A 13,202-nucleotide genomic window follows, 5' to 3' on the forward strand; every position below is an offset into this window, starting at 1 on the left:
TCGAAAACCTTGGGCTCGAAAACCCAAAAACCATCAGATATGATCGATGTTTGATCTCATGTCAATACGGAATGCTAGGTAAAATAGATAATTTAGTGGCCCAAAGTCCAAAGCTATTCAATCGTTATATCCTACACCACGGTGCACATAGCACTATGCGCCGCGCGCCTCCCAAAACGATGTCGTTTTCGGATCGTTTTGGGAGGCGCGATAGAAAGTTATTGGGATTATGTGTATTTGTTCACATAGTTATGTGTATTTGTTCATATAATTATGTGTATTTGTTTGTACAGTCATGTACATTTTTTATACAATTATGTACATTCTTTTTATACAATTATGTACATCCGAATCAAAAAATTTGTGTGTATTATGTTAAGAGTTGATGTATATTATGTTAAAAGTTTATGTTTATTATGTATTATGTTAGATTATGTGTATTATCTTTTAAAAAGATTATGTATATTTTGTTATATAATTATGTACATTCATGTATACAATTATGTGGAGTTAATACCCATTTTGGTCCCTCGACTATTAGGTAATACGTGATTTAGTCCCAGACTATTAAAAGTACACAATTTAGTCCTCTAACTTGTAAAATCGATTCAATTTGGTCCTCCATTACAAATGTCATCCAATAACCGTTATTTAGAGGGGGCAAAACGTCAATCACCGTTGTCAACCCCAATCGACGGACCGCAATAGGACTACGAACCAGCGAGGGAAGTCCCGAGAAAGGGGTTAGAAACGGTGATTGACGTTTTTGCCCCTCTAAATAACTGTTATTGAATGACATTTGCAACGGAGGACTAAATTGAGTCAATTTTACAAGTTAAATGACTAAATTGGGTGCTTTTAATAGTCTGGGACTAAATTACGTATTACCTAATAGTCGAGGGACCAAAATGGGTATTAACTCCAATTATGTGTATTCTAGTATAACATTATGTACATAAATACATTTTTGAACAACTGATTTTTTTTTTTAAAGTAAAAATTATTGCCATTCACTGGGGCGGAAAATTTCAAAAAAAAAATTAAATTAAAGCGACGTCATTTTGCAGTTGGGCGCACAGTGCAATACACGCCGTGATGTAGGATATAAATTGCCAAAGCTATTACAGTCCTCTATTGGACTTTGAGATCGAAACGTGGGCCAGTTAAACTCTTAAAATGGGTCGATTTAAAAATAAAATTATGTAGTTTTATTTACAATGAGTGAATTGATTGATTATATGAAGAGTTAACAAAGACTTTAAATGTTTTCAAAAAAAAAAAAACAAAGACTTTAAATAATAATTAAAAAATTAATATATCAATAACACATTAAAAATAAATAGAACACACTACATTTAATAATGCTTTTAGAATTGTGTACGTCTTGCTCTGTCGGGTCAGAGTGTGGGAGCACTTAGGACTGCGGATTCAGTCTTTTTGGGTAAGAATTGTGTACGTCTTTGTATAATTTAAAAGTGGTAATAAATCTATACTAATGTCTAAAAGTAAGTGGGGACCACCTCACGCTGTGCACAAGCTCAACCTAGCCAAAAACCATTTCTACCCTAATTTACAACACTACGAATCATGCAACCTTAGTCAATCTCACATCATATTATTTTTAATCTGTTTTAAATTTCTAATTTTCAACCAATGTTACACTATTCATCTGAAAAATCTTGAATGTTTGGAGCTTGCGGTTCTGTTCAAGTTTGCCTATATCCTCAACTAATCGAATTGCACAAATATTTTTTATATGTTTTAATCAATTTCCTAGTTGCATAAAAAAAACATTGGCACATATAAATATAACGTACTATACTTCGTTGGATTCATGATTATTTGGTCTCAAAAGTTAAAGATGCTGGGAGTGCCTCACCATATTCTTGAATTGGGCATGTCGACCCTTACGGCGAATATCAATTCCGGCAAGGTTCCGTCCGGCCGTCGCCCTCAGATTAACCAGAATGCATGGCTGTGCCACCAACTTGCACAGTTGCTTCACAGACTGTGACACCAACTTGCACGACTGCTCCACAGACTGTGCCACCAACGTGCACGGCTGCTTCACGGACTGTGCCACCAACTTGCACGGTTGCTCAACAGACTATGCCTATCCTCTTCTGAATGTAATCAGAATCATGTTATCAAATTCAAGTAATCAGTACCCAAACACTACATTTATATCGAATTGCTGACTCTAATCCTACTTATCTTATCAAATTCAAGTAATTTTCTTATCCGTTTCGATTTTACAAAAATAATTAACCATTAATTGCCAACTCATGCTTACAAATGTAGAGTAATAAACATTATAAATTAAAATGTGAACAAAAAGTAATTAATCGGCTATGAGAGAATGGATATGATTAAAACATACAGACTACAAACTATTATAATGAACACCATTGCCAACTGTAATTTAATTCAGTATTAGACGATTTCATTTGACTGGAAGTATAAACTTTCTCATATATGTATGAGTAGTACTTTAAAAAATATAGTAATACACATTAATTAAAATTACCATAAAAATTGTATCGTATTAGTATAATAATAATAATAATAATAATAATAATAATAATAATAATAATAATAATAATAATAATATTATTATTATTATTATTATTATTATTATTATTATTATTATTATTATTATTATTATTATTATTATTATATATTTTTTGAATGCTATTATTATTATTATATATAGACACACACATTTATAATATTTCTACACAGATTTGTGCAACAACTATACACAAATAATAATGCTCCAATCTTGATTAAATATTTCTATATTTATTTACATAATATAAAATCAACACAAAAGAACGCACATGAACAAAATCTAGAAAAAAAAAAAAAAAAAAAAAAAAAAAAAAAAAAAAAAAAAAAAGAGGAAAAACTTGAATTTTGGTATACAAACCAATTTATGTGAATTAGCCTTGGTGCAACAAAATCTAATAGAAGTTAAAAGTTCTCTTTTGTGTCATTTTCATGAGTGGACAGTACTACAAAAAACCTTTTTAACGTTGCTTATTTTCCGTAGTAGTTCTAGACTACGTAGTAAATAAATGATATGACGTCGATTTTAGAAAACTGATGTCCTATGTCATTTAAGAAATAAAGAAATGATATCGATTTTATAAAAAAAAAATTAAAAAAAATAAATAAACTGATCTTTCATTTATTTAACTTTAAAAAAAAAAATTGTGAAACGACATAGGTTTTTTCACATTTCTCTTTTTTAAACAAATAAATAAGAAATGGCCTAAATTTTTTAACAAAATCGACGTTGTATCTCTTTATTAATTTTTTTTAAATATATGACGATTTTTTTTAATAAAAAAACCGATGTCGTCGTATCTCTATATTAAAAATTTTAAAAACAAATACAATGTCGGTTTTTAAGATAAACTCACATCGTATCTATTATTTAAATTTTAAAAAATATAATTCTAAGAGTCACACTTGTGTGAGACTGTCTCACATATCCTTATAAGTATTGCAATTTCCCTTATATATAATGTTGACAAGTATTTGTTACTTATTAGGAAAAATATAATAATTTTGAGGCAAAATATAATACTTTGAAATGAAAAGGTAAAAGTCATTTTTCTCCAAAAACATTACACTTTCCAATTTAGTATTCCATATTAGTATTACATTTTCATCATTACCCGACCCGTCTCACAAACAAGGATTTGTGAGTCGGTCTCGCATAAGTTTTATCCTAATTTGAAGTATAATTTAATATAATTCCAAAAGTTAAAGTTGATCAAAATTTCTAATACATAATTATTGCATAAAAATACAAAAATTACCACCAACTATGAACAAATAATCCAAAACAATTTAAAAATATTTAGAACAATTCAAAAAAATAAAAATAAATAATTCGAAATAAATTCAAAAAATTAAAATGATACTTAAATTTATTTAAAAAAAAAAAAAAAAAAAAAAAAAAAAAAAAAAACTCACAATGACGAAGGAAGGTGGTGCCCCCGTTATTGGCAGAGTGGTGACCATGGTGGATGGCGACGGTGGTTGTAAGGAGGAGTAGAAGAAGAACAAGAAGAAGAAAATGAAAATTTGACACATTCAGATTAAAAACAGATACGACCAGGGGAGGAGGTAGGTGGGTGCGTCTGACTCACGCAACCATACCACCCCATTAAAGACTTCGCCTCGTCTTACTTTTAGATTTATATATAATAGTGAAAATATTTAGTGATTTTAAAGAATATTTAAAAATTTCAATCTCTTCAGAGCTTCATGGCTACTGGCATGCACGACCGATGCAACCAACTTGCACGGCTTTTTCACGGACTGTGCCACCAACTTGCACAGCTGCTCCACGGACATTATTATTATTATTATTATTATTATTATTATTATTATTATTATTATTATTATTATTATTATTATTATTATTATTATTATTATTATTATTATTATTATTATTATTATTCCCAATCTGATGAACAGGAACTCACAAATGCGCCTATCTTTGCTTCTTCTCTAACAAGATTTCTTCTGCATATATATAGGCTTCTCAATCCTTGATGATTTCTTTTGGTATCTCATGTCAGGCAGACTCATATTTGGAGATAATTCATGATTGTAATCCATGATAATTTCCTTTAATTTGGTATATATTATATTGTAGATGCTATCCAAACTAAGGTAGGTACATAATTGAGAAACAAGCAAATTTAAGCTAGACACACATATTGTTCGCAACATATATATATATATATATATATATATATATATATATAGAGGGTTGCATTCACATGCAAACACCCTTAAAATACAAACATGAGGACAAATATGGGCCATAAGATTTGAGTAGATTAAAGGATTAGATGTAAGGAAACAAATTATTAGATAATCATAATTAATTGTAAAAAGGGTAATTAAGGCAAAGCAAGAATATGCTAATTACGTAAAATATTAGATATTGATATTCACCATAATTCTAGAAGTTTAATTTTGGTAGGAGTAAACAACATATTAGCCTGTAATTAAGGCAAAGCAAGAATATGCTAATTACGTAAAATATTAGATATTGATATTCACCATAATTCTAGAAGTTTAATTTTGGTAGGAGTAAACAACATATTAGCATGCGCACATCATCCCACCAACGGCAATCTAACGACTACGGCAATTGAGTATGGTATTCAAATTACACCGTGTGAATGGTAGTTAAACAAACTATGCATCATGCGGAAGATGTAGAATTCATTATGTAAATTGGGGTGATCATGGCCTTTGCGAATTAAAATAGTTTCAAACCCATAATTATGGACAACAGATTAAAAAGAGTTATGCATAGGAAAAGGTAGAATATGAATTATGCATAGAATAAAGGGTTGCTTGGCGGAGTAATTTGCCTTTGCAAATTAGATTAGTTCCAAACCCTAATTTTGCATTAGTCGCACACAGTAATAGGGTACGGTACACACATGACATAAATTGCCAATGGGGTGTGTGTTGGATAGTAGTTTTACGTGTGCACAGGAGGATACAACATGGAATATAGACAACAAATGGGGGGAGTTTTTATTACACTATTGAAACGAATACATTTATCTGCTTGGGGGTCACATTGTCAAGGGGGAAGCTGATCTGACTGAGATATGTTTGTGCTATAATTAACACATATGCGGGCACTAATAAGTACGAAAAATGGATACATTGCAAGTAAAAATTAGTCTTCGTCCCATTCACGAGGGACTCTACAATGTTGCACAAACTTAGACTGCGATACATGAAGGATCTAGCAGTGTTGGAGTTCAATGTGCACAGTTTACACAACTATCTCGTGCCTACGAGTCTATCTCTGCTCCTCTTCCTTCTATGTAGACATCTGTTTTAACTACTTTAGTTTTTTTTCCGTGTAACGTGCACACGAGTACTTCATAGTGTGCGCACAGAATTGTTTGGGTTTGACCATTTTTTGGTTGGATACTTCTACTGATATTTATTAATTTCGATGCTATGTTCGTCGATTGAATGCTTGGTTTAGTTGCTTTGTTTATTATATCTTAGTCATCTTACTTTGTTTATTATATCTTAGTCATCTATTACTTATATTAAGTTTTACTCTATCCATATGTGCACAGGCATTTGTTAGCGTCTGCGTTTGATTTTTTCAATAGCTCCTATGGTTTTCTTTTGATGTTCCCAATAACATGCACACAAGTACTACATAGTGTGCTCACAGTATTTTTTACCATTGTTTAGTTAGATACTTCTGCTAGTATTTATTAATTTCAATGTTATGTTCGTCGGTTGAATGCTTGGTGTGCTTGCTTTTGTTATTATATCTTAGTTTCGATGCTATGCTCGTCGGATGAATGCTTAGTGTGTGCGCTGGTTATTATATCTTAGTCATCTATTACTTGTATTAACTTTCACTCTAGACATGTGTGCACAAGCGTTTGTTAGTGTGTGCGTTTGATTTTTTACAAATTCGGAGTACCTACTCCCCGCACAGGATTGTGCCGCACAGGATTGTGCGCATATGCTTCCTTTTGTGTGCACCGTTAATGGAATTACCTGTGTTCTCCTAAATTTGTTTATAATTTTATTTCTTTTATTTTTTTTTATGTTTTCTGGTGGTTGTTTATATCAGTTTTTTCGATCGTTATTTGGTGTTTTATTTAGCTTAGTACAGTTGTCGATACTTCCTAAACCCGTGAGAAGGGGATAGCTATAAAAGCCCGTGTGCATAGTTATAGAAACCCGTGTGCAAGCAACCCACTTCTATGCATGCATATGCACACTATGTTCACTATGTTCACGCAAGCCAAACCTGTGTGCATGGGTGATCATACCTAGTGTGCACCTGTAATCAAATAATGTGTGCATACATCTAAAAAAAAAACAGTGTGCATACACTTAAAAAAAAATATTACGATGCCTTCGAATAAACGATGTGCTATTAAAAAATGTATGATAAATGTAAAGAAATGTAATTTTTGATTGGCCTTCAAACGACAACTCACCCCTAGAATCCTCTTCAGATGCCACATCATCATCAGGTGCATTCCACAGTCGTTCTTGTTCCAACCTCGCTAAGAAGGCCAAAGGTGACGAAATGAAGTCGTCATCGCTCACACAAGACTGTGACCCATCCACTTGTAGCACAATGTGCCACCTTAGACTTCTGATCTAAAAAAAAAAAAAAACAATAAATGGATGTAGTAAAACATGAGCATACACCCAGACCAACCCATGCATACACTTGGATTCAGAAAGATAAATTGTTGATGGCATTGCATTGTACCTAGTGCAAACAAGATGGAAATCAATTTTATCTTTGATTACCTGCCATGATTCCATCAATTTCAATTCTAATATTTTTAACTCCTTTTTTTTATCCCGCACTGTGATGGCCTATCTTTGCAACATTATCAGTATCTTGAGACTGGACTATAGTCTCAAGATACTGATAATGTACTGCAAAGATACCAAAAAAAAAAAAAATTGTTTGTCTAGAGCATACAAAAAAAAGTCTGTTTGTTTAGTTTACTGTAGTAAATAGCATTAGTGTGATATACTATGTTTCTACTTCACGGTTGTGTTCTTAATGTTTTTGGTTCTATTAGTAAATATCATAAATCTTTCAAATAAGACTGCTTGAATTTGACAATGGACGATAACATACATGAGCAGATTTTAAAGAACAATGCAAAGACTAACCTGTAAGAGGGGAAGCTCATTCCAAGAACAGATGCAACATCAAGATCTGATGCTCGGACGATCATCCCTTCATCAAGAACACAGCAAGCCTCATTCACCATTGGAAAGAGAACCATCTCGACAATTTCTTGGTCAGTCACAGATATTGGCTGGACATAAATTTAAGACATTAGTCAATTACTAAATGTGAACCACGTATAAAAACTATACAATTTCTAAATAGAGCATGAATAATTGAATATCTATTTTGGAGGAATAAAAAAAAAGAAAGAAAAGACTGCATTTCCTACAATTTCTAAATAGAGCATGAATCATTGAATAATGAATATCTATTTTGGAGCAATAAATCAGAAAAGACTGCATTTCCTTGGAAGTCATACCTTCCCACCAGGCATAATATTTATCAGCCTTCTAGACTCCTCTATGATTGGAAGCACAGAAGGATCAGGTTTTGGTTTTGTTCCTTCTGATAAATGTAGTATCCTTTTCCATTATTTTTCCCTGCAAAAACCAGTGTCAAAGTGGGAAGAAGGATATTGAAGCACAGCTTGAGAAGATGAAGAAATATGCATGTGTCATTCGTGTGTTGGCTCACACCCAAGTACTCATTCTCAATATTGTCAAACAACCCCAATCCAACTTTTTTTTTTTAACACTGAGTGATAGTGAGAGTGTTATATTAACTATGCCATTTACTTTTAGTATACACCCATAGCTTTATAAACATTCTCATGATAAATTAATTTTTGTTAATATTATCTTGTGCAGATAAGGAAAATGAAGGGGCTGAAGTAGATGAAGGCTCATTTGATGGAGATCCAGGTGGACAATTGCCTAAAAGATTGACTATGCATATGGTTGACAATTGCACCCAAAGCCGACCCATCATCGTGGACCGCCGAGAAGAACACTTCCCAACACCCCCGGCACCAAACCATCGTCGTGCACAGTCGAAGAGGCCACCAAACCACCACCAGAACCTAACGGACCAACACTCCCCGTCCCAGTAAACCCAAAAAAAAAAAAAAAAAAAAAAAAAAAAAAAAAAAAAAAAAACCCACTCCCCAACACCCGTCGTGCACAGCCGAAGAGGCCACCAAACTGCCGTCGTGCATAGCCGAAGAGGCCACCAAACCACCACCAGAACGCACCGGACTAGCCCTCCACGTCCCCCCAAAAAAAAACCCCTAACTACCAAATTCGGCCAAATAAGGGCAATACCCACACCCCCGACCCCAAAAACAATAGCTACCGACCAAGAAATAACAAAACCCCACCGTTGAACGAGAAAAATGGCAGAAAAAACAACCCCCCCCCCCCCCCCCTTAAAAATACGGATTAAACAAAGCGAGCTAACCTTGGCTAACACTCGGTGGTCCCCGCCTCTTCAGTGTGTCACGGTCCCCCGACAATCATGGCTACGTGGAATTGAAGAACGAAGGAACAAACTCGCAGAGCCGACGCCATTCGCGGAGCATGTCCAAACCCTCCTACGCACGAACACAAAACAAACGAGAGAATAGAGAAACCAGTGCGCGTGAAAATTGAAAACCAATCTGATTAGGTTTCAACACTAGTAAAATACCATAACTAACCCCCTTAACATAAAAACACATTAAAATAACACTACACCACACGCTGGAATCACAGCCATCCAAATGTAAAATCCAATGGCCCAGATTAGTCCACATGTTTGTACTTTAAGATGTGTTTTTACCTGAATGTAATTATATATATATATATATATATATATATATATATATATATATATATATATATATATATATATATATATATATATATATATATATATATAGGGTCGCACTCAGGTGTGGCGACCCCTTCCCGTGTGGTCATGTGGCGATTTCCAGAATACACCAATAGTTAGTAAGATATACACCATCAACGTCAGAAAATGCACCACAAAAAACGCACACAAATTAGGTACGCTTCACCAACAACACACCATTATGTCTGAGTAGAAACACCATACAGTGTTCGGAAATACACAATTAGGGTTGGTAAGTTACATGGTGTATTTTTTGAGTCTGTTGTGTATTTTTTGGTATTTTTTTTTTGCATTTCATTATGGTGTGTTTTCCTTACACTGTTGGTGCATGTTGTTAAGACTGTTGGTGTATTCTAAAATTCCGTCACACGATCACACCTAACAACATGACCACATATGAGCATTATATATATATATATATATATATATATATATATATATATATATATATATATATATATATATATATATATATATATATATATATATATATATATAGTTAGGATCATATGAGAACATATGCTTAGGTGAGAACGTGAGAACACATCATGTGCATCCATCTAATATTTTTTAATGGTCTAGATTAGATTAATATATATATATATATATATATATATATATATATATATATATATATATATATATATATATAGTGAAAGGTTCCCGTGCGGTTGAATGTTTCCTGTGCAGTTGTGCGGTTATTAATGTGCATGAGATTTGTACTCAATATGCGTGAGTATTGTGTCTAATGTGCCTGATATTTGTACTTAATTTGCGTGAATGTGTAAAATGCAGCAGAAAATATGGATATCAGCTTCTTCCCCATCATTGCCCCCTCCGTGATGATGATGATGCAGAGGCGAGCTATGGTGATTAAGAATTATGAGAATAATACAATAGAAATCCACACTTAGCTAGTGTGCAAATTTTGTTGTGCGTGCGTCATATATATAAACATTCAACTGTACTGAAGGTAGCTGATAATCCAGAATCCATGAACAAATTGATGGAAGAAGTAACAAGAAGCTTGGGCGTTAATGTGCGTGAGTTTTTTGTTCTGCTTCTTTCTGAGCTCGTAATTCTGAACTACTCACGCCACATTAAGCACAAATCTCACGCATATTAAGCACAATACTCAGGCACATTAAGTACAAAACTCACGCATATTAACATCACGCACATTAAGTACAAATCTCAGGCACATTAAGCACAACACTCAAGCACATTAAGTATAAACCTCACGCACATTAATCCACCCCACAACCGCACGGAAAGCAACAAATGCACCTGATCCCTTCCCTATATATATATATATATATATATATATATATATATATATATATATATATATATATATATATATATATATATATATATATATATATATATATATATACATATACATATATATACCCGAGCCTGAAGCATTACAAGAACCAGTCATAATTGAGAAATCTCGAGCAGTTGCACCAGTACCCGAAGCTGTACCAATTCCTCCATCAAGAGATCAACTGCTTCGAGAATCCATTGAGAACGATTTTAATCGGGTCATGCAACGGAAAACGTGGCAAACTTCTCCCTTGCAGACTTTCCTTGAAACATTTGAAGAGATGGAGGATAAAGAAGAGTTTGCTCTAGAGTGGATCGGCACACAAGACGTCTATGAAGCAATACGTCTCGAAACCATCAATCGTGTGTACTCTTACAAGGTGACCCATCGCACTCTTGGGAAAGAAAAAGCTCCCATTTGCATTGAGTTAAACAAGCCGCCGTTGGATCCATCTTTCGTCGAAGAAATGAAAGAGTTTCGATATGCTCTTCTCCTGTCTAAAGTCAAGACAGAGTTAGAACGGACTCATCAGAACGATCCGGCGTGTAATGTCAGGGGGCTAAAAGATGACGAAGGAAAGGAGATTGAAAATGAAGACGAAAGGTCCTCTGGAAACGATATTAGTGAGGCGAACTCTGACTCGGATGGAAATGCTAACGATGAAGGCCAAGGTAATGAAGAAGATGCTGAAAATGACGAAGATGATGAAGACGATGATGAGAAATCAGATAATGAGCAGAATAATGATGATGATGACGACGATGATGAAGGAAAAGATGATAACAATGATCATGGTGATAATGATTCAGACAACGATGATGAATATGATGGAGATTCGGGCTATGATAGTGAATCTTCTGTCATAGGCAACACCGAACATATACATGAACGATCACCATCCCCTAGCTCATCTCCACGAAAAGAAAATCCCCCTTGTGATTCATCTCTCGCCGTGCCACTACCTCACCCAGATATAGCTCGTGATGACAACAAGGATGCATCACCTCATGATGAAAACCGGGAAGCATCACCTCAAGCACAGCAATTTCCATCTGAACCTAGAGGTGTTCTTCGCAATCCTATGAATCCATATCCTGACCAAGAGCCTGGCATCGATTATCTTAGTCCCGAGCACATCATGCACCAAATGCTGAATGCACTCTTTAATGCTGAGATTATTCATAAGCAATATCTGGATCACCGAGAAAAAGACAGCCGAAACATAGTAGACCATTCTGCCAAAGTGGACCATCTGATGCAAACCATGTCTCATCGTCAACCTAGTTCCTCCAAATCAAACACTCATGACAAGCTAGCACACGAACTCCATCAACAACGTGCTATTCTTGACAAAATTGCTAAGGAACAACATGCTCTCAAACATACACAATTCGGCCTCAAAGACCGAGTTGATCTTGCATGTACAAAGATAGACCTAGGGCATAACAACATGTTTCAGATGGCAGAATATCAGCTCACTATGCTCGAGTATGTCAAGGATGTTCTTAATGCAGTTAAAAGTCTAACCAGGTTTTCTGACTCCCCGTGTGATGATGCCAAAAAGGGGGAAAAGCCAAGAAAGGATGATGACAAGGACGAAGACAGAAATAGATCACCACCACGTGGTGGTGAATCTAGAAGAAACAATGAAGAAAAATCCTCCACGAGACATGAAGAGAGAAGAAACCCTCCTCCAAGAAACACGAGATCACCACCTCCAAGATCTAGATCTCGACAACAACACTCTTCAAAATCCAGACAACAACATTCGGTGAAACCTCGACAATCCTTCAGATCCACCTCTGAATTCTCATTTTCTGGAAAAACGACAGAGAGAAAAAGAACCTTCGCCAAAGGCTGATGCGTAAGGACACTGTGACCATGGATGTCGTGGGAAATTTCCACACGTACCAACCATATGAAGAAGGGAGTGGAAATTGTTTTGAAGGGTACAACATACCTGTGTGGATGAAGAAGAGAGATAATTACTTCAGGCAAGTTCATCAGACTCAAAGGAATGAAGAGATCAAGAAAGCGAATCGTGAGCTTTGGAATAAGCAAGAAGAAGCGAGACTTGCCAGAGAAAAGGAGCTGACTGAACGAGAAATAATAAAAGAGAAGATAAGGGATGTTACCAAAGTCAAGAAAAATGTTGAGCCTGGAGTCAAATATAATGCTGCTTTCAAAATTCACAAAGAATCTGGAAAGAGCTACACCGAAGGAATGTACTCATTTGAGCTTATCGCCTGGTGGAATCTTGGCATCATTGAAGGAGAAAACATCCTCGAAGCATACAACAATTATGTGAGTTGTAATATCAAAGGAAAATATGAAGATATTGTCAAAGAAAGTTCAATCCAAAAATTC

The 13,202-nt window shown here is 34.6% G+C and overlaps 1 protein-coding gene and 1 pseudogene across 1 annotated transcript; one reads left to right on the forward strand and one right to left on the reverse strand.

Annotated features, from left to right (window-relative positions):
- Positions 1–7,556: 7,556 nt before the first annotated feature.
- LOC109191585 lies at positions 7,557–8,233 on the reverse strand (annotated as a pseudogene).
- Positions 8,234–11,055: 2,822 nt separating this feature from the next.
- Positions 11,056–12,696, forward strand: LOC109191597 (probable ATP-dependent helicase PF08_0048). The gene has a single exon (XM_019342208.1). It carries the CDS (start codon positions 11,056–11,058, stop codon positions 12,694–12,696), a length of 1,641 nt encoding a protein of 546 aa, XP_019197753.1.
- The last annotated feature ends 506 nt before the right edge of the window (positions 12,697–13,202 follow it).

The sequence above is a fragment of the Ipomoea nil genome, unplaced genomic scaffold (assembly GCF_001879475.1).
Source record: "Ipomoea nil cultivar Tokyo-kokei standard unplaced genomic scaffold, Asagao_1.1 scaffold0207, whole genome shotgun sequence".
Taxonomy (NCBI): Eukaryota; Viridiplantae; Streptophyta; class Magnoliopsida; order Solanales; family Convolvulaceae; genus Ipomoea; species Ipomoea nil.

What these genes read in the sequence shown, in the direction of transcription:
- LOC109191597 (XM_019342208.1), top strand. Translation starts at nt 11,056, where the DNA reads ATGCAACGGAAAACGTGGCAAACTTCTCCCTTGCAGACTTTCCTTGAA.